The 16,845-nt window shown below is 44.5% G+C and overlaps 6 protein-coding genes and 1 long non-coding RNA gene across 8 annotated transcripts in view; 4 read left to right on the top strand and 3 right to left on the bottom strand.

Annotated features, from left to right (window-relative positions):
• LOC122620441 (glutamate-gated chloride channel) overlaps nucleotides 1-9,563 on the top strand; it is a 48,835-nt gene extending 39,272 nt beyond the window's left edge. The window contains exon 13 of the mRNA XM_043797895.1: nucleotides 9,545-9,563. Within this exon, the coding sequence (XP_043653830.1) occupies nucleotides 9,545-9,548 (4 nt within the window). The 3' untranslated portion in view covers nucleotides 9,549-9,563. The remainder of the gene's footprint in view (nucleotides 1-9,544) is intronic.
• On the bottom strand, nucleotides 2,586-4,411 carry LOC122620440 (4-coumarate--CoA ligase CCL1-like). Its single transcript, XM_043797888.1, has 3 exons — nucleotides 4,244-4,411; nucleotides 3,677-4,188; nucleotides 2,586-3,609 (listed from the first exon to the last, which is right to left on the bottom strand). The coding sequence occupies exons 1-3, from the start codon at nucleotides 4,385-4,387 to the stop codon at nucleotides 2,649-2,651; spliced, it is 1,617 nt and encodes a 538-aa protein (XP_043653823.1). The 5' UTR covers nucleotides 4,388-4,411; the 3' UTR covers nucleotides 2,586-2,648.
• LOC122620439 (luciferin 4-monooxygenase-like) lies at nucleotides 5,565-7,417 on the bottom strand. The gene is made up of 3 exons (XM_043797887.1): nucleotides 7,225-7,417; nucleotides 6,658-7,169; nucleotides 5,565-6,591 (listed from the first exon to the last, which is right to left on the bottom strand). Exons 1-3 carry the CDS (start codon nucleotides 7,366-7,368, stop codon nucleotides 5,631-5,633), a joined length of 1,617 nt encoding a protein of 538 aa, XP_043653822.1. The 5' UTR covers nucleotides 7,369-7,417; the 3' UTR covers nucleotides 5,565-5,630.
• On the top strand, nucleotides 9,561-11,500 carry LOC122622408 (luciferin 4-monooxygenase). The gene is made up of 3 exons (XM_043800821.1): nucleotides 9,561-9,673; nucleotides 9,749-10,463; nucleotides 10,540-11,500. Exons 2-3 carry the CDS (start codon nucleotides 9,796-9,798, stop codon nucleotides 11,498-11,500), a joined length of 1,629 nt encoding a protein of 542 aa, XP_043656756.1. The 5' UTR covers nucleotides 9,561-9,673; nucleotides 9,749-9,795.
• A 595-nt stretch (nucleotides 11,501-12,095) lies between these two features.
• On the top strand, nucleotides 12,096-14,427 carry LOC122619225 (luciferin 4-monooxygenase). Of its 2 annotated transcripts, XM_043796012.1 has the most exons (4): nucleotides 12,096-12,356; nucleotides 12,419-12,930; nucleotides 12,983-13,955; nucleotides 14,243-14,425. In XM_043796012.1, the coding sequence occupies exons 1-3, from the start codon at nucleotides 12,213-12,215 to the stop codon at nucleotides 13,941-13,943; spliced, it is 1,617 nt and encodes a 538-aa protein (XP_043651947.1). In that variant the 5' UTR covers nucleotides 12,096-12,212; the 3' UTR covers nucleotides 13,944-13,955; nucleotides 14,243-14,425. The 2 variants fall into 2 exon arrangements, with proteins under 2 accessions (XP_043651947.1, XP_043651946.1); XM_043796011.1 differs by having other exon boundaries at nucleotides 12,983-14,427.
• Nucleotides 14,366-16,359, top strand: LOC122619226 (4-coumarate-CoA ligase 1). Its single transcript, XM_043796013.1, has 4 exons — nucleotides 14,366-14,579; nucleotides 14,636-15,030; nucleotides 15,100-15,216; nucleotides 15,333-16,359. Exons 1-4 carry the CDS (start codon nucleotides 14,439-14,441, stop codon nucleotides 16,297-16,299), a joined length of 1,620 nt encoding a protein of 539 aa, XP_043651948.1. The 5' UTR covers nucleotides 14,366-14,438; the 3' UTR covers nucleotides 16,300-16,359.
• LOC122621533 lies at nucleotides 16,192-16,826 on the bottom strand. The gene is made up of 3 exons (XR_006326224.1): nucleotides 16,661-16,826; nucleotides 16,353-16,587; nucleotides 16,192-16,295 (listed from the first exon to the last, which is right to left on the bottom strand). It is a non-coding gene; the product is annotated as an uncharacterized LOC122621533 (long non-coding RNA).
• Nucleotides 16,827-16,845: the final 19 nt, after the last annotated feature.

Here is a 16,845-nt window from a genome sequence, read left to right as displayed (position 1 = left end):
AGGTCGAATCAATAGGCGGTGCCTTCTCCTTGAAGGGATACTCGACGACGTACACCCCGTCCGTCGAGCGCTTGTGTGTGGCAGCAAAATGACGCTCTGTGGGATCGCTGGCGTCCAGGAAAGCCTGGTTAGGCTGAATGCTGTCCATCTCCATGAATGAACGAACCATCGTGTCTAGGTCCGCGTGATGAGTAACCGCAGAAGTAGGGTGATCATCGAATGCAGAGTAAGAGCCTGCAAGAATCCAACCAAATACAGTATTGAGAGCGATAGGAAAGTCGTTACCAAAGTGTTTCCGATCTCCTGTGTATAGAGACCAAAGTTGATCCGATCCAACAATGACATCGATTGCTCCAGGTGTGCAGAACGTTGGGTCTGCCAAAGGAAGCTCGCAGACTTGCCTCCACGTAGAGGATGAGGTGTCAATAACTTGGGCAGGAAGTGATGACGTCAGCGAGTTGAGAATGAACGAGACCAATTCGACAGTTTGGCCCGAATGACGAGAGCGCAGCTTGATATGTGCGCGTCCTCGGGTAACGCCCGCGCTGTTGGCGGCGAGACCGAGAATAGAAATCCGTGCGTGCGTTCGACGCACGCCTATTCGCTGAACAAATGATTCCGATGCCAAGGTTATTGTAGATCCAGTGTCCAGGAGCAGCCTGCAGGTTGTAGTGTTTCCCCAGGCGTCGATGACGTCAGCAAGGATGGTTGGCAACAGAGTCTGAGAACCAGCCGCCGGAATATTCTCCAGAGTATGATGCGTAAAGTTGTTTTCCGCGGGAGTCTCGCTTCCCAAGCGATGACCTTCTCGAGCTAGCGGTTGATTGTGGCCAATTGTAGATCCCGCATGTGAGACTGCTGGTCGATCGCGGCTGTCAACACTTGCTGTGTCAATGTTGTTGCCATTTTGAAATGGCTGCGACGAGCCATGAACCAAAGTATGATGCTTGCGGCTGCAGATCCCAAGTATGCCTCGATGTACAGTTGCCCACCAGATGAGCCGGGCTGAGGTAATTGAAACAGAGCTTTCTTGATTTGAGGAAGTCTCGGCGAGATGCAATGTCGAGTGCCATGAATTGAGGACACTTAAACAGTTGGTGATTCTGCTGGCACGATGTGCACTTCGGCTCTTCCCGTCTTGGATGCGTGTCTGCGTGGTGCGTTGTAGCTGCGCGTCGAGCTTGGGTTGATCGAGTTAAGTTAAAAGCCTCCAACGTATCGCAGCGTGATGTGAGAAATTTCAGGAATCGGTTGATGGTCACACCTTTTTCCTCGGATTCTGCGCACTGAGCCCAGGCTTGGCGGGTATCGCTATCTAATTTTGAAAGTAAAATGAAAATTAGCCAGGGATCCCTCTCTTCGCAATTAAGAGCTCGTAGACCACGAATAACTTCGTCTGCACCATCGGCAATTTTCCGCACTGTGCCGATATTTGAATTTATAGCACTCGGAAGGCTCATGAAACTGTTTAAGAACGATCGAATAATTAGCGATTGTTTGTTATATCGCTGTTCCAGCCGATCCCATGCTTCCCGATAGTTGTCATCAGTAACTGGAATATGTTTAACTAATGCAAGCGCGTCTCCGGCAAGGTACGATTTTAAATAATGAAATCGTTGGCAATCCGTCAGGCTCGAATTGGAAGCAATCGATCCAATAAACATGTCCGTAAAATGTTTCCAGTCCTCATTATTTCCAGAAAAAGTCGGAAGTTTAATTCGCTCGAACTGAAAATCGACATGACTTCTCTGGGATGTGTCTGCGGCTTGAACCGTCTCAACTCCTCCAAAGTTTTGCTGAGAATAGCGTGTGTAGCATAATGTTTGTCCTCATATGCGTCAAAATCCTCGTCAGGGTTCTCCCAATCGGCTTCCGATTTAAATGCATACAGCTCTTCCGAGAGCCGTACGAACCGCAAATAATTTTCCTGTAGTTGCGCCAGGCGGACAACTATTGTTTGCACTGAATGAATGTCATCAACAAATTTTAAGGCATTATTATGCGCACGAGTAATTTGGCTTTTGCAGAAGCCCCGTTGTTGAATCACACTCCGCATGGTGGTCGAAAGAAGGGAACGATTCTATACGATGTAGGAATCTATAGATCACCGTTTGCCAAAAGGCCAATAATCAAAATCAAATGCCCGAAAGAAACGCAGTTCCGGTGATCCGGCTCGAAGGACCAGTTTTTTTTATGTTCATAAATAAACCCGCCAGTGTTACTGTTTAGTTTGATTTATTGGTTAATTTCAGACACTTAATATTAATTAGTTCGACACCGATGCGTACGTTTTCTTGCAGATCAAAAATGTGACTAACTTAAGCTTTGGCTGTACTCACGCCATACGATTAAACTAGCATAAGACGTAAACAAGTTACAGTTAGAAGGGAGTTAGAAGTTTGGAAAAGTACTGGGCAAGCTCGCGGACAATTACAGCGGTGCGATGCTTACATTGATTCCGCTGATAAGCTCCGCTGAAGCTGCAGACAAATGATAATGTAAACAAAGATAAAGAGTGACTTGTTCGCGCATACAGGGTGTCTCGTTCCCATACAGTACTAACGCAAAGAAATTCAAAGAAATTTAAATTTACATAGAAATTTTTATTATATTAAACTATTTCCGACTTTACTTCCTAAAAAAATCGTTCAACTCCTCCTCTTCTTTACATCCAAAAAGTGGGCCTTATTGGCCATTCGGTTGGTCTTTCCATTGGCACTACGCTGCAGGTCCTCAACAACCAGGGCTCCTCCGTTTAACTGCTTGTATTTGGAATCTGTCCGATAGCTCACATAGTCCACCACATCCTGGGCCTCCAGCTCACTGCCCGTTTTCTTTACGACAACAGCTGCAGCTTCGTCTCCAAAGATGTTGCTCCATATGCCGAAGACACAGACTTCGGCGACCTGGGGCATCTCTGAGATGACGCTTTCAATATCGTTTGGATAGTACATGATGTTCTGGTACTTAAGCATCTCCTTCTTGCGGTCCACTATGTACAGAAAGCCATCACGATCCATGTACCCAAGGTCTCCGGAGTGATACCATCGCAATGAATCTCGCATGGAACGAGTCTCAACTTCGTTTCCGTAGTATCCCGACCAGTGCTGGTTATTCATGATGCACACCTCTCCAATTTCATCGGGTCCAAGCGACACACCCTCATCATTGATAATCTTCAGCTTTAGCCCATTGACCAATCGACCCGCCGATCCGGCTTTTTCGTCAAAATGGTAGTTGATAGTGGCCAAGGCACCAAGCTCGGTAAATCCATAAGCAAACTGCAGGCAATCATGGCTAAGACGGCTACGGATGCCTTTCTGTACCTCCAAGGCAGCCCGAGATCCTCCGAACAAGTAGCACTGAAGGCTCGACAGATCGCAAGTTTCAAAGTCTGGGCAGTTAATCATTAGAGCCATACAGGATGGTGGCTGTATGATCCACGTAACCTTGTACTCCTCGATGATTCGCATGGCAAAGGCGGGATCGAAGGGATTATCCGCGATGATGCGGGTTGTGCTGAACACTCCGGAGGTTATGATGGTAAGCAAACCGCTGATCCAGTCAAGGGTGTTGTGGGAGTACTGTATATCAGCGGTGGTCAGATGACTAGAAGTACAAAATGAAACAAAATATACAATTCGTTTCAAGGATTCTGTATAGAATAATATCTTACTAGTTGCCTGCGAGGATGTGCCGACTGTTCGTTATGGTTACAGCCTTTGGAGTTCCAGTTGTTCCCGAAGAGCATAGAATGGCCAAAGTCTGATCGTTGCCCTTTTCCAGCTTAGCTGGCTTAAAGTTTCGTTCGATGGGCGTGGTCAAAACTTCATCGATCTTTATGGAGTCCAATGGATGATTGCGCATGGTGACAATCTTAACATCCAGTTGGGCCGTGGCTGATCGAACCTTCGCAAACTCATCTCCGTCGCAGAAAATAATACAAGGCCTTGTGACCTTGAAAATCTTTTCGATCGTATCGCGATCGTAGGAAATGTTGAGCGAGTGAAAAGCTATTCCGTTGAAGAAACAGGCGTAGGCTACGGCGAGCATGTGAGTGGTATTCCGGCCTATAATGCCCACTATATCGGATTGGAGGAGTCCCTCTGATCGCATATAGCTGGCCACGCGCATGACGTTGGCAAGGAGCTCCCCTCTGGTCAGCACAGTACCCTCCGTTGCAGAGATCTAGAAGATATCATGTTCAACCTTCTGTTTAGTGGGTGACCCTCAAAGTACCCACCTGGGCAGTAAGCTGGGGATGCCGCCGCATCTCGTGGAAAATGATCTCTCCGATGGACAAGTCCGGATCGAAGTATTGGATAACCGGCTCACCACTCCAGATCTTTTGATCATTATCGTAGGAATTCACTGGGGTGTACGGCATTCTGTCAGTAGGCAGACTTTGTATGTCCGGTAAAGTCAGATTTCAACTGTTTCAGATCTGCGACCACAATCCCCTTTTATAGTCACAGCCCTCCAATAGCTTATCACACTTAGATAAAGGTGTCAGAGAAAATGAAAATGCAAATTCAATGATAACGTATGATTATTACATAAAATTCAAGATATCGTCTTTGGTTTAGTAAGATCAACAAGATTTTTCCGCGATACCGTGAGAACTATTTAGTGGGTTATCTTCATCAGTAGTACAATCTGTTTGATCAAAGACATTATAACAACGTGCGTGACGGCGTGACGGCCATAAATTGGATTTTTGGTGACGCCAAAATTGTTCTCTTTTCGCTCACACAAAATTGAAAGCGTAAGAATCGAAAAATAGAATTTGCTTGCTTGTGTGAGTAAAAACATTAATCACACACATTGTATGTGTGCGTGCTTGTGGTAGAAGTCGATTTTCGGGCCGAAATCAATTTGGAATTTTTTTTATTATATTATATTATATTTATTATTTTTGTTATAATATCATCTAATAAAATATTATTGAAAAATTGATATCATAGTTACGATATCAATTATTATTATTTTTTGAAGGAAGTTTTTATACCCGTTACTCGTAGAGTAAAAGGGTATACTCGATTCGTCGAAAAGTATGTAACAGGGAGAAGGCAGCGTTTCCGACCATATAAAGTATATATATTCTTGGTTTAATATTCGTTTGATAAAATCGCTGCTCGAACTAGCTACCGTTTACATATTTATATTTATATTTCTATTTATATTGATAGAATGATCTTGTGGTGATGTTGTATAAACATCAATAGACCACTGAGTAAACTATTTTTTTTTCTTTAGTAAATAAGATCTGACTTGATATAAAATAAGGCACTTACCCCCAGAATAATGATGTTTGTGAAATGTTTACACAAAACACGCAATGACTTTAACTTCTAATGGTACCAAATAATTAATCGTTCTTTAAAAATAAAAAATCTCCTTTGTCTGTATAGATCTATCCATTTCTAAACAGCTAAGGAAAACAGTTGTTAGTTGATAATGCTGGAAATGACCAGTTATCAAAGCTAGTTATCATGGCCGTACAGATTAAAACCGTTAAATTATTTGTACTAACGCAGCCGCGTATAACGAAATTATCAATGAAATTCAAATTTACATAGAAATTTTTATTATATTAAACTATTTCCGACTTTACTTCCTAAAAAAATCGTTCAACTCCTCCTCTTCTTTACATCCAAAAAGTGGGCCTTATTGGCCATTCGGTTGGTCTTTCCATTGGCACTACGCTGCAGGTCCTCAACAATCAGGGCTCCTCCGTTTAACTGCTTGTATTTGGAATCTGTCCGATAGCTCACATAGTCCACCACATCCTGGGCCTCCAGCTCACTGCCCGTTTTCTTTACGACAGCAGCTGCAGCTTCGTCTCCAAAGATGTTGCTCCATATGCCGAAGACACAGACTTCGGCGACCTGGGGCATCTCTGAGATGACGCTTTCAATATCGTTTGGATAGTACATGATGTTCTGGTACTTAAGCATCTCCTTCTTGCGGTCCACTATGTACAGAAAGCCATCACGATCCATGTACCCAAGGTCTCCGGAGTGATACCATCGCAATGAATCTCGCATGGAACGAGTCTCAACTTCGTTTCCGTAGTATCCCGACCAGTGCTGGTTATTCATGATGCACACCTCTCCAATTTCATCGGGTCCAAGCGACACACCCTCATCATTGATAATCTTCAGCTTTAGCCCATTGACTAATCGACCCACCGATCCGGCTTTATCGTCGAAATGGTAGTTGACAGTGGCCATAGCACCAAGCTCGGTAAATCCATAAGCAAACTGCAGGCAATCATGGCTAAGACGGCTACGGATGCCTTTCTGAACCTCCAAGGCAGCCCGAGATCCTCCGAACAAGTAGCACTGAAGGCTCGACAGATCGCAAGTTTCAAAGTCTGGGCAGTTAATCATTAGAGCCATACAGGATGGTGGCTGTATGATCCACGTAACCTTGTACTCCTCGATGATTCGCATGGCAAAGGCGGGATCGAAGGGATTATCCGCGATGATGCGGGTAGTGCTGAACACTCCGGAGGTTATGGTGGTAATCAAACCGGTGATCCAGTCAAGTGTGTTGTGGGAGTACTGTATATCAGCGGTGGTCAGATGACTAGAAGTGCAAAATAAAACAAATGTACAATGCGTTTCAAGGACTCTGTATAGAATAATATCTTACTAGTTGGCTGCGAGGATGTGCCGACTGTTCGTTATGGTTACAGCCTTTGGAGTTCCAGTTGTTCCCGAAGAGCATAGAATGGCCAAAGTCTGATCGTTGCCCTTTTCCAGCTTAGCTGGCTTAAAGTTTCGTTCGATGGGCGTGGTCAAAACTTCATCGATCTTTATGGAGTCCAATGGATGATTGCGCATGGTGACAATCTTAACATCCAGTTGGGCCGTGGCTGATCGAACCTTCGCAAACTCATCTCCGTCGCAGAAAATAATACAAGGCCTTGTGACCTTGAAAATCTTTTCGATCGTATCGCGATCGTAGGAAATGTTGAGCGAGTGAAAAGCTATTCCGTTGAAGAAACAGGCGTAGGCTACGGCGAGCATGTGAGTGGTATTCCGGCCTATAATGCCCACTATATCGGATTGGAGGAGTCCCTCTGATCGCATATAGCTGGCCACGCGCATGACGTTGGCAAGGAGCTCCCCTCTGGTCAGCACAGTACCCTCCGTTGCAGAGATCTAGAAGATATCATGTTCAACCTTCTGTTTAGTGGGTGACCCTCAAAGTACCCACCTGGGCAGTAAGCTGGGGATGCCGCCGCATCTCGTGGAAAATGATCTCTCCGATGGACAAGTCCGGATCGAAGTATTGGATAACCGGCTCACCACTCCAGATCTTTTGATCATTATCGTAGGAATTCACTGGGGTGTACGGCATTCTGTCAGTAGGAAAACTTTGTATGTCCGGTAAAGTCAGATTTCAACTGTTTCAGATCTGCGACCACAATCCCCTTTTATAGTCACAGCCCTCCAATAGCTTATCACACTTAGATAAAGGTGTCAGAGAAAATGAAAATGCAAATTCCATGATAACGTATGATTATAACATAAAATTCAAGATATCGTCTTTGGTTTAGTAAGATCAACAAGATTTTTCCGCGATATCGTGAGAACTGTTTAGTGGGTTATCTTCATAAGCAGTAGTACAATCTGTTTGATCAAAGACATTATAATAACAAGATGCGTGACGGCCATAAATTGTTTTTTTGGTGACGGCCAAAATTGCTCTCTTTTCGCTCGCCTAAAATTGAAAGCGTAAAAATCGAAAAATAGAATTTTCTTGCTGGTGTGAGTAAAAACATTAATCGATTTTCGGGCCCAAAATCAATTTTGATCTAAGAAACGAATTTACATATTTATAGTTTTGGTCAATTTTGTTATAATATCATCTAATAAAATATTATTGAAAAATTGATATCGTAACTATTATTTTTTGAAGGAAGTTTTTTTAATATTCGTTTGATAAAATCGCTGCTCGAACTAGCTACTGTTTACATATTTATATGTATTTATATTGACAGAATGATCTTGTGGTGATGTGGTATAAACATCAATAGACCACTGAGTAAACTATTTCTTTTTCTTTAGTAAATAAGATCTGACTTGATATAAAATAAGGCATTTACTATCATTTCGGAGAGACAAAGTGCCCGTTTTTCAAATCGAAAACCAGAGCACCAATTTTCCGATTTCAAATCGAAATCGTAAAATTCCTATGAATTCGATAACCGGAGCCTGAATGTGTTTGGTTTGATCTTATTTTATTTCGGTATTTTATACGTCATTATTTTATCAATTTTTTTACCCAAACCTAAACTCTCTTTTGATAAAATTATGTAAGTGTTTTTTTTCTGGTGAAATTATAAACTCGTGGCAAATAAATTTACGATACTTACACCCACGTCTCTCGTATCAATCTACGTAATTATCTTACCTTGTAAAAGTCATGGGACATGTTGTTTTGCTGGTAACTTCTTGGCCAGAGGCTTATCATCAAATCCCACGAAGAGATTTCATTACATATCTGCTTAACTTTCTATCTTATCATCGTTGTTCTTTGGTCCCCTGAAGTTTACGGCAAATCATTCTGCGTTAGCGAATCTGGTTCCGTTCTGCTTTTTATCTGACTGGGAATTACTCTTATCTTAAATTACATGGTAATTGCGAACTGCGTCGTTTTCCATCTTAAGGACGGGCGTTTTTAAATAATAAATTAAATAAAATTAAAATAGTTATTTGAATACTATTTTTACACTTTTTTTATGGACTTGGAGTCATCCGTATCCGCTTTATTGAACGTGAACGGTTTGTCTTTGGAAGACACTTAGGGCATCCGAATTAAGGAATAACTTTTTAGGTACTTTAAATTTTGGGCTCAGCAAATTGAAAATAAAAAGACTGCGTTTTATACAGTTGAGTTTATGAGCATTTTTTTACATGCATACTTTTTTGAAAAAGATAATTATTTGAAAGATCCATATCCATACCAACTGAAGCATTAGTTAACATTTAAATGTAATACATATTGCGTTAATTCAGTATTGGAGATGTCATGTATTTAGATTAGTTGCTTAGATAACATGTCATGTAGATATATTTACACGCTTATAACATGTTATGTAGATCTGTTTAGACGTTAATAACATGTCATGTTGATATATTTACACGCATATTACATGTCATGTAGATATATTTACACGCATATTACATGACAAGTAGATATATTTACACGAATATTACATGTCATGTAGGTCCATTTACACGTAGTTAACAAGTCAAGTAAAAGTACTTACGCATTTTATGTATATACTCGTAGTTCTGAAAATAGATAAGTAGGGGGCGCATCATGGAAACCAAAACCTAAATCAAAGCATTTAAAAAAAACTGAAAATATAAATGTTCATTAATTGGCATATAAACAAAAACAATACATATTGTTCAAAATTAGTGAAGTTAACTGTTAAATTAGTAATATAATTCCTTTCTAATTAAGTTTTTTAACAAACGCTATCTTCCCCCTTACAATTTTTGAATACTTTTCTCATTTAAATTAGTTGATCTTAAAAGACCTTTTACTTAATAACAAATAACGGCTGTCGAAAGCTCAGTTTGATAATCATCCGTATCGCCCAACGGTTTTCATCGCTGATATCGTGCCAAGAGAACAGCTTGGCAATCAATAGGTAAAATTAAATATCCGGACACTTTAACTGCTAAATTGCCGGCTAATTTTTCCAATTTCGTTGACTTTTAAATAGACCTGGCAGGCGAGTATGCAGCAGTAATAAACCGCGCGTGCATCACGATGTTGGACCTCAATGGCAATCCCGCGACCAGCTATGATCCCGATCAACAGGTCTGGAGTGGATGCAGCCTGCAGAGTCTCTACAACGAGGATCTGACCGTGGGCCAGATCATCTTCCGGCAGCTGCAGCGGCAACCCCAAAGGATATTCCAGATTTCTCACACGGATAATACCCGGCTAACGCGGTACCAGATGCTTCAAAATGCCACCAAGATTGGTTGCTACCTCCGGGATAAGTGTTTCAAGAAGGAGACGGACTTGGTGGGACTCATGGCACGCAACTCCACGCATGTGGCTGCCCTGGCCTACGGCTGTTTGTTCAACGGAACTCCGTTTCACGCCGTTAACCCCAGTCTGGAGCACAATACAATCGCCAGTCTCTACAAGGTCACCAGGCCACGCATCCTGTGCTGTGACATTGCAGACTACGAAAAGATTAAGGACATAGGAGCCTCGCTGGGGGCTCTGATCATCACCGTTAACGGAAAGCTGCCAGGTATAATGAGCGTTGCGGATCTGCTGCAGAATCCCCTTCCCGATGACTATGAGCCCGCCCAGTTCCAGCGAGGTGTCGATCGCACCATGGCCATCCTCTGCTCCTCGGGCACCACAGGAACTCCCAAGGCGGTTACCCTCTCGAACAGCCGCAAGCTATTCGAAATGCACAGGTATATTTCCAATTACTAACTTACTAACTTATAATGGTAATTTAATAAAAATAGCTGTTCCTCTTTTGCATTCCAGCTATCTGGGACCCGATGATGTTCAATACGCTCCCAGCACTTTGGATTGGCTAACAGGACTCATTACCCTGGTCACAGCTGCCGTATTTGGCACAGTTCGCCTGATTTCCAGTGAAATGTTCAGTACCGCACACTTCCTGGACATTTGTGAGCAGCACGAAATCTCCTGGACCATCATGGCCAACTCCCATGTGGCCATGTTGGCCAATTGTCCGAAAACCAGTGCTCAGAAACTGAGAAGTCTCAGGCATCTGCTCTTTGCCGGAGGTCATTGTTTGGTGACGACTTTAAAGAAGATGCAGTCCTTCCTACACGGATCGGGTATTCTTCGAAATGCCTATGGCTTGACCGAGGTGGGAACACTAATATCCTATAACTACGACACCCAATCCAAGCCCGCATCTGTGGGTCGCCTATTGGCGAACATTCGAGTGAAAGTTGTTGACTCGTCGGGACAGTTGCAAGGACCGAAAGGATTGGGTGAGGTCCTCTGCCACAACGGGCAACCCTGGAGCGGTTATGTGGGAAACCCTCAGGCCACCGCCGAGATGAGAGATTCAGCGGGGTGGTACCATACTGGAGATGTTGGATACTTCGATGAGGATAACTACCTGCACATCGTTGAGCGCAAAAAGGACATGCTGAAATACCTGGGCATGATGTACTATCCCCACGAAGTGGAGGAAGTAATCGCCCAGATGCCCGACGTTGCAGAGGTTTGTGTTTTCGGGATATTTCGGGAGATGGAGGGCGATGCCGCTGCTGCATCCGTGGTTCTGCGGTCCGGGAGCCAACTAGATCCTAAGCATGTGGAGCAGTATGTGCGGAAAAACATTTCCGTGCAGTTCAAACATCTCCACGGCGGCGTCCAGTTCGTTCCACAGCTGGCGAAGAGCGCCAACGGAAAGGTCAATCGGCAGGCGGTGAAGGCGGCCTACTTGAAAGATGCGACCCAGCCCTAGGTTCAATTTGCAATCACAACCAACAATTAGTAGGCAAGGCCCATGATGAAGCAAGCTTGCACTTCCTTAGCACATTGAAATATTGTAGCATTGTTATTATTGTTGTGAATAAATAAATATTAGGAAATTTTGAGTTCAATTCAAGTTAATCTCTTACAATTCCGAGTGGGTGCGATATTATTCAAAATAGGTTTTTTAATAACACGGTTGTTGCCACTGTACTTACGCGAAAATTTGTTTCTACATTCAGTAGATACCTACTATTACCGCAGTCTATTAGCGTGATATTTTAGTTTGTTTTAGGGCGGCGATACTCAAACTTCTAATCGATATGCCAATATTTGCTGCAATGCCAGCCAATGCATGTATGTACATTGTCCATGCAGTGCACATCATTCTCAATTAAAAATCTGCTGAATCATGGCGAAAGCGCAGCCTCACCGAGCTAATAAATGTTGGAGGTCTGTCGCCAATTACACGACGAGAGACTAGTGTTTTGTTATGGAGATTGACTCACTTGCTCGACTACTTTGATCTTAAGTGCTGCTGTAATCGCGTGTTGGTAATCAGTACAAACGCAGCCGTACGCCCCGAAAGTTATCTAAACCGAATAGGTAGCCCGACGCTATAAAAGGAGAACTGACACTGCAGCTTGCACTCAGTGCGGAATTTACACCTCATACAAACAGCACACGGATTGCAATTACTCAGAATGCCGTACAGACCAGCAAGCTATTACGATGCCGACCTCAAGATCTGGAGCGGTGGGCAATTGGAATACTACTTTGACCCACATCTGTCCATCGGGGAGATTGTATTCCACGAGATGCAGAGACATCCACAGCTCATCGCTCAGGTTGGTGAATGGAAAGGAAACCTTTGAGAATTGCACATGGATGAAAGATACTCACCTTTCAGATCTCGGCTACGGAGAACACGATATTGACCAGAGCGGAACTCCAGGCCAACTCGATGCGCATTGCCAGCTATATGCGATCTTTGGGCCTTCTTCAAACCGATATAGTGGGCATTATAGCGAGGAATACTACCCACATTTCAGCAGTGGTCTATGCATGCTTCTTCAACGGAATTGCATTTCACTCGCTAAACATCTCATATGAACAAAGTACAATCGAAAAGCTCTTTAGCATCACCAAGCCACAAATCATTTTTTGTGATGGGGATGAGTTCGAGAAGGTCCGATCTGCCACGGCACAACTGGATGTAAAGATAGTCACCATGCGTAATCATCCATCGGGATCTATAAGGATCGATCAAGTCTTGACAACTCCCATTGAGAAAAACTTCCAGCCAGTACGACTGGAACAGGGCAACGATCAAACTCTGGCCATTCTCTGCTCCTCAGGCACAACGGGAATCCCAAAGGCTGTGACAATTGCCAACAGTCGACAGATCCTTAACTCCAGCCAGTAAGTAAGGACTTTGATGACTCAGTTCAATAACTAATCAATCTTCTCCTAGTTCCTTAACCACCAACGACGTCCAGTACAGCCACAGTACTCTCGACTGGATCACGGGTCTGCTTACCACTGTAACATCCGGGGTCTTCAGCACCAAGCGTATCATAGCAGATAATATCTTCGATCCGGAGTTTTTTATGCGACTCGTGGAAGAGCACCAGATCACGTGGATAATTCAAGCGCCAGCTCACATGGCCATGATGGTCAACTCTCCCGCGTTCACCACTTCCGACTTGTCGAGCTTGCGGTACTACCTCTTTGGGGGATCACGGGCTTCGGTAGAGACACAGCATCGGATCAGGAGTCGCCTGAGCAAGGACTGCCTACACTTTGCCTACGGCTTTACAGAACTGGGCAGCATGGCCGCCTTGAACTTGCACTTCGATGAGAAGCCGAACTCGGTGGGTCGTTTGGTGGCGGGACTTAAGCTTAAAGTGACCTGTGAAAAGGGTGAGTCCCTTGGGCCCGATGAGGTGGGTGAGCTGTGCCTCTGGAATGGTCAATACTGGGCCGGATACTATGGCAATCCGGAGGAAACACACAAGATGAGAGACCCCCAGAAGTGGTTCCACACGGGGGACCTCGGCTACGTGGACGACGATGGCTTCATATACATTGTGGAGCGCAAGAAGGACATGCTGAAGTTCCAGAACATCATGTACTACCCCAACGAAATCGAGAGCGTCATCGCAAAGATGCCAGACGTGGCCGAGGTCTGTGTGTTCGGGGTGTGGAATGAGATCAACGGGGATGAGGCCACCGCCGCCGTGGTCAAGAAGCGGGGGAGTGCTCTCACGGCCCAGGATATTGTGGACTATGTGGCCACTCAAATCAATGCTAAGTACAAGCAATTGAACGGTGGAGCCATCATCGTGGACGATCTGGTGCGCAGCCCCAATGGGAAAACCAACCGCATGGCGAACAAAGCATTTTTCCTGGAGGCCAAAAGTTCTTCCAAATAAGAAAAAATCAAGGTTACAATACCACAGTCTTTATTAAATTAGAATTCGTGGAATATAATATTTGTAATTAGATTGATAAATTAGTTGGTTTAATTCCAATTATGTCAATTTCATACTATAAGGAAATCAGTCATACATTCGAATTTATACATTTATTTTATACACTTATCTAAGACATGGATAAATGATAAGTGGGTCACGAAAGGACGTTCGTCCGGTCAAGGTCTTTTCTTTTGTCTTCCTCACTCACTCAATTAGCGTTAGCCAACTCAAAATTCGTTCGACTTTTTCTTATCTAGCTGGAAATGCCTTTTAGCGAGCTTTTCGAGCTTCGGCGATTGGAAGCGATAAGATTGGAAGCCACGGATTGCCAATGCCCCGAACTTGTCGGTCGGTCTCCAGTTGCTGAAGAACCGTTAATCGATCCGGACCCGGATTCACGTCCGGACAGAAAACCGTTTGTTGATACCCGGGCTAGGCTTATCAGTCACCGCAATGGAGCGCTCGACCACGCAATTCGATAAATACACCAAAATTTGGAGTGGACCAAGGCCGGCGAGTTTCTTCGATGTGGACTGCTCGATTGGTAAAATTCTTTTTGCCTTTATGCGGAATCATCCAAGCAGCATATGTCAGGTGGATAAAGTCCTCAATCAATATATTATATTATACATTAAGTTATTACCTCGCAGATCTCTGATACGGAAGGCACAGCCTTAACCAATGGCGAAGCTATCACCTTTGCCATTCGCATCGCCCAGCAACTGAAGGCTCTGGGTCTGAAACAGGATGATGTGGTGGGCATCGTGGGGACCAACACTACCTACCTCATGCCGGTGGTACTGGGATGTCTGCTAAATGGAACCCCCTTCCATGCGGTTAGTCCCTGGCAAGACGAGGATACCATAAAGCATCTGTTCTCCATCACCAGGCCAAAGCTTATCTTCTGCGACGGAAAGTGCTTCCAGCGACTGAGCATCATTGCCAGGATACTTAAGAGCCACGTATACACGCTCAAGGATCATCGACTGGGCATGCCGCGAGTAGAGGATTTGCTGGAGCCAACCAGAGCTGAGCTGTACTATGTGTAGGTTTTGCGTTTTGCTTGTATGCTTCTTAGAAACATTTCTGAGAATTCTGCTTCCCTATTCTATAGACCCGAAACCCTTCTACTCGGAGGTGATCATACAGTCGCCATTCTGTGCACTTCGGGAACTACGGGTCTGCCGAAGGCCGTTTGCATTAGCAACTCAGCTTGTCTCTTTGATTTCGGGTAAGATATATGGTTTGAGAAATTTAAACTTTTCGGTTTGCAATATGCTAACAAAAAAGTCAATACTCAAATACAACCCACGATATTCAAATCACAAATTATTCACTCTATTGCAGCTTCGTCACTGGCCAGGATGTGCTGCTCTCCTTCAGCACCATCGACTGGTCGGCGGGGATGTTCAACATGCTCTTCAGTTGCTGCCATGGCTCTACGCGGATAATCACGGATCGCCCATATACGCCGGAATATATGATCCAGCTGGTGGAGAAGTACAAGGTGACCTTGTTGACAGTGGTGCCGCAGCAGGTGGCCTCCCTGTTGAAGGCGCCCACCCTCAATAAACAGCGACTAGCCAGCATACGTTTCGTCAGCGTTGGCGGTGGCTCCTGCTATGTGGCCAATCTTCTGAAGCTTCAGGAGTTCCTGATCAGCGGGCAGATATCCTACGGCTATGCCTTGACTGAGTGCGGAGGAGTTGCGGCAAATATGGGCGTGGCGAAGCCATCGTCGGTGGGCAGGATTGTGCCCGGGGTGAGAGTCAAGATCTTGGACGAAGCCGGCCGAAGTCTGGGACACGGAGAGACGGGTGAGATCTTGGTGCACAATGGCAAGGTCTGGAACGGCTACTACGCCAATCCCAATGAATCGAAGCGCATGCAGGACTACCAGGGCTGGTTCCACACCGGGGACATGGGCTACTTCGACAACGAGAACTACCTGCACATCGTGGAGCGAAAGGAGGATCTTCTGCGTTTCCATGGCGCCCAGTATTGTCCCCAAGAAATTGAGCAGGTCATCGCCGAGCTGCCGGACGTCATTGAGGCCTGTGTTTTCGGCCTGTGGAACGAGGTGGATGGTGATCCGGCGGCGGCGGCTGTGGTCAAAATCCCTGGAAGTCGTCTCACCGAGATGGATATCGTGGAATATGTGGCCAAGCGCCTGGTGGTCGAGCACAAGCAGCTTCACTGCGGCGTCTTCTTCCTGCCCGAACTGCCAAAAACTGGAAGCGGCAAGGTTCTACGTCAGCAGGCACGCGATCAGGCACTGGGCAAAAAATGGGCCGATCACGGCAACGGCCACTAATCGGCCACATTATAGACATAATTCTGTTAGGCTTAAAGACAATTAGCTATTACCAACGGGTGACTCATCCACTTCAGGAACTGCCGAAAAGAATAAAACACGCACACATACATAAGCATACGACATTTTTTACCGATGGCCGACACATTTGGGGCTATTCTTTGATATCGACAGCTTATCTCCTATTGATTAGCGATTGCGTGAGGTGCGATAGTTCCCCATTAACCATTCGGTATGTGGTTCAAGGTAATGGCTCCGCTCCGTTGGCCCTTTTGAAGTTCAGAATTCCTGGGAAAATATAGTACTATGTTAATGACAAATACTTGATCGGTTAGGAACAGTTGAACAATTATTGACGAACCTTAAGGTAAGGTTAAGTCTAATTAAAAGGTGCGGACTTGCACTTGTATTTGTAGTTCGGAATGTTTTAACCTGATAAGCAACACTTAAGTTATTTTCAGTGCCTACCTACCTCTGTAATTATCAAATTCAATTATGGAAAAATATATTACCAGTAGTATTTGCTGATACTCCCCGTATCCATCT

This window comes from Drosophila teissieri, chromosome 3R (assembly GCF_016746235.2).
Source record: "Drosophila teissieri strain GT53w chromosome 3R, Prin_Dtei_1.1, whole genome shotgun sequence".
Taxonomy (NCBI): Eukaryota; Metazoa; Arthropoda; class Insecta; order Diptera; family Drosophilidae; genus Drosophila; species Drosophila teissieri.
The sequence above is the reverse complement of the archived record's forward strand: the minus strand, read 5'-3'. Positions and strand labels throughout refer to the sequence as shown.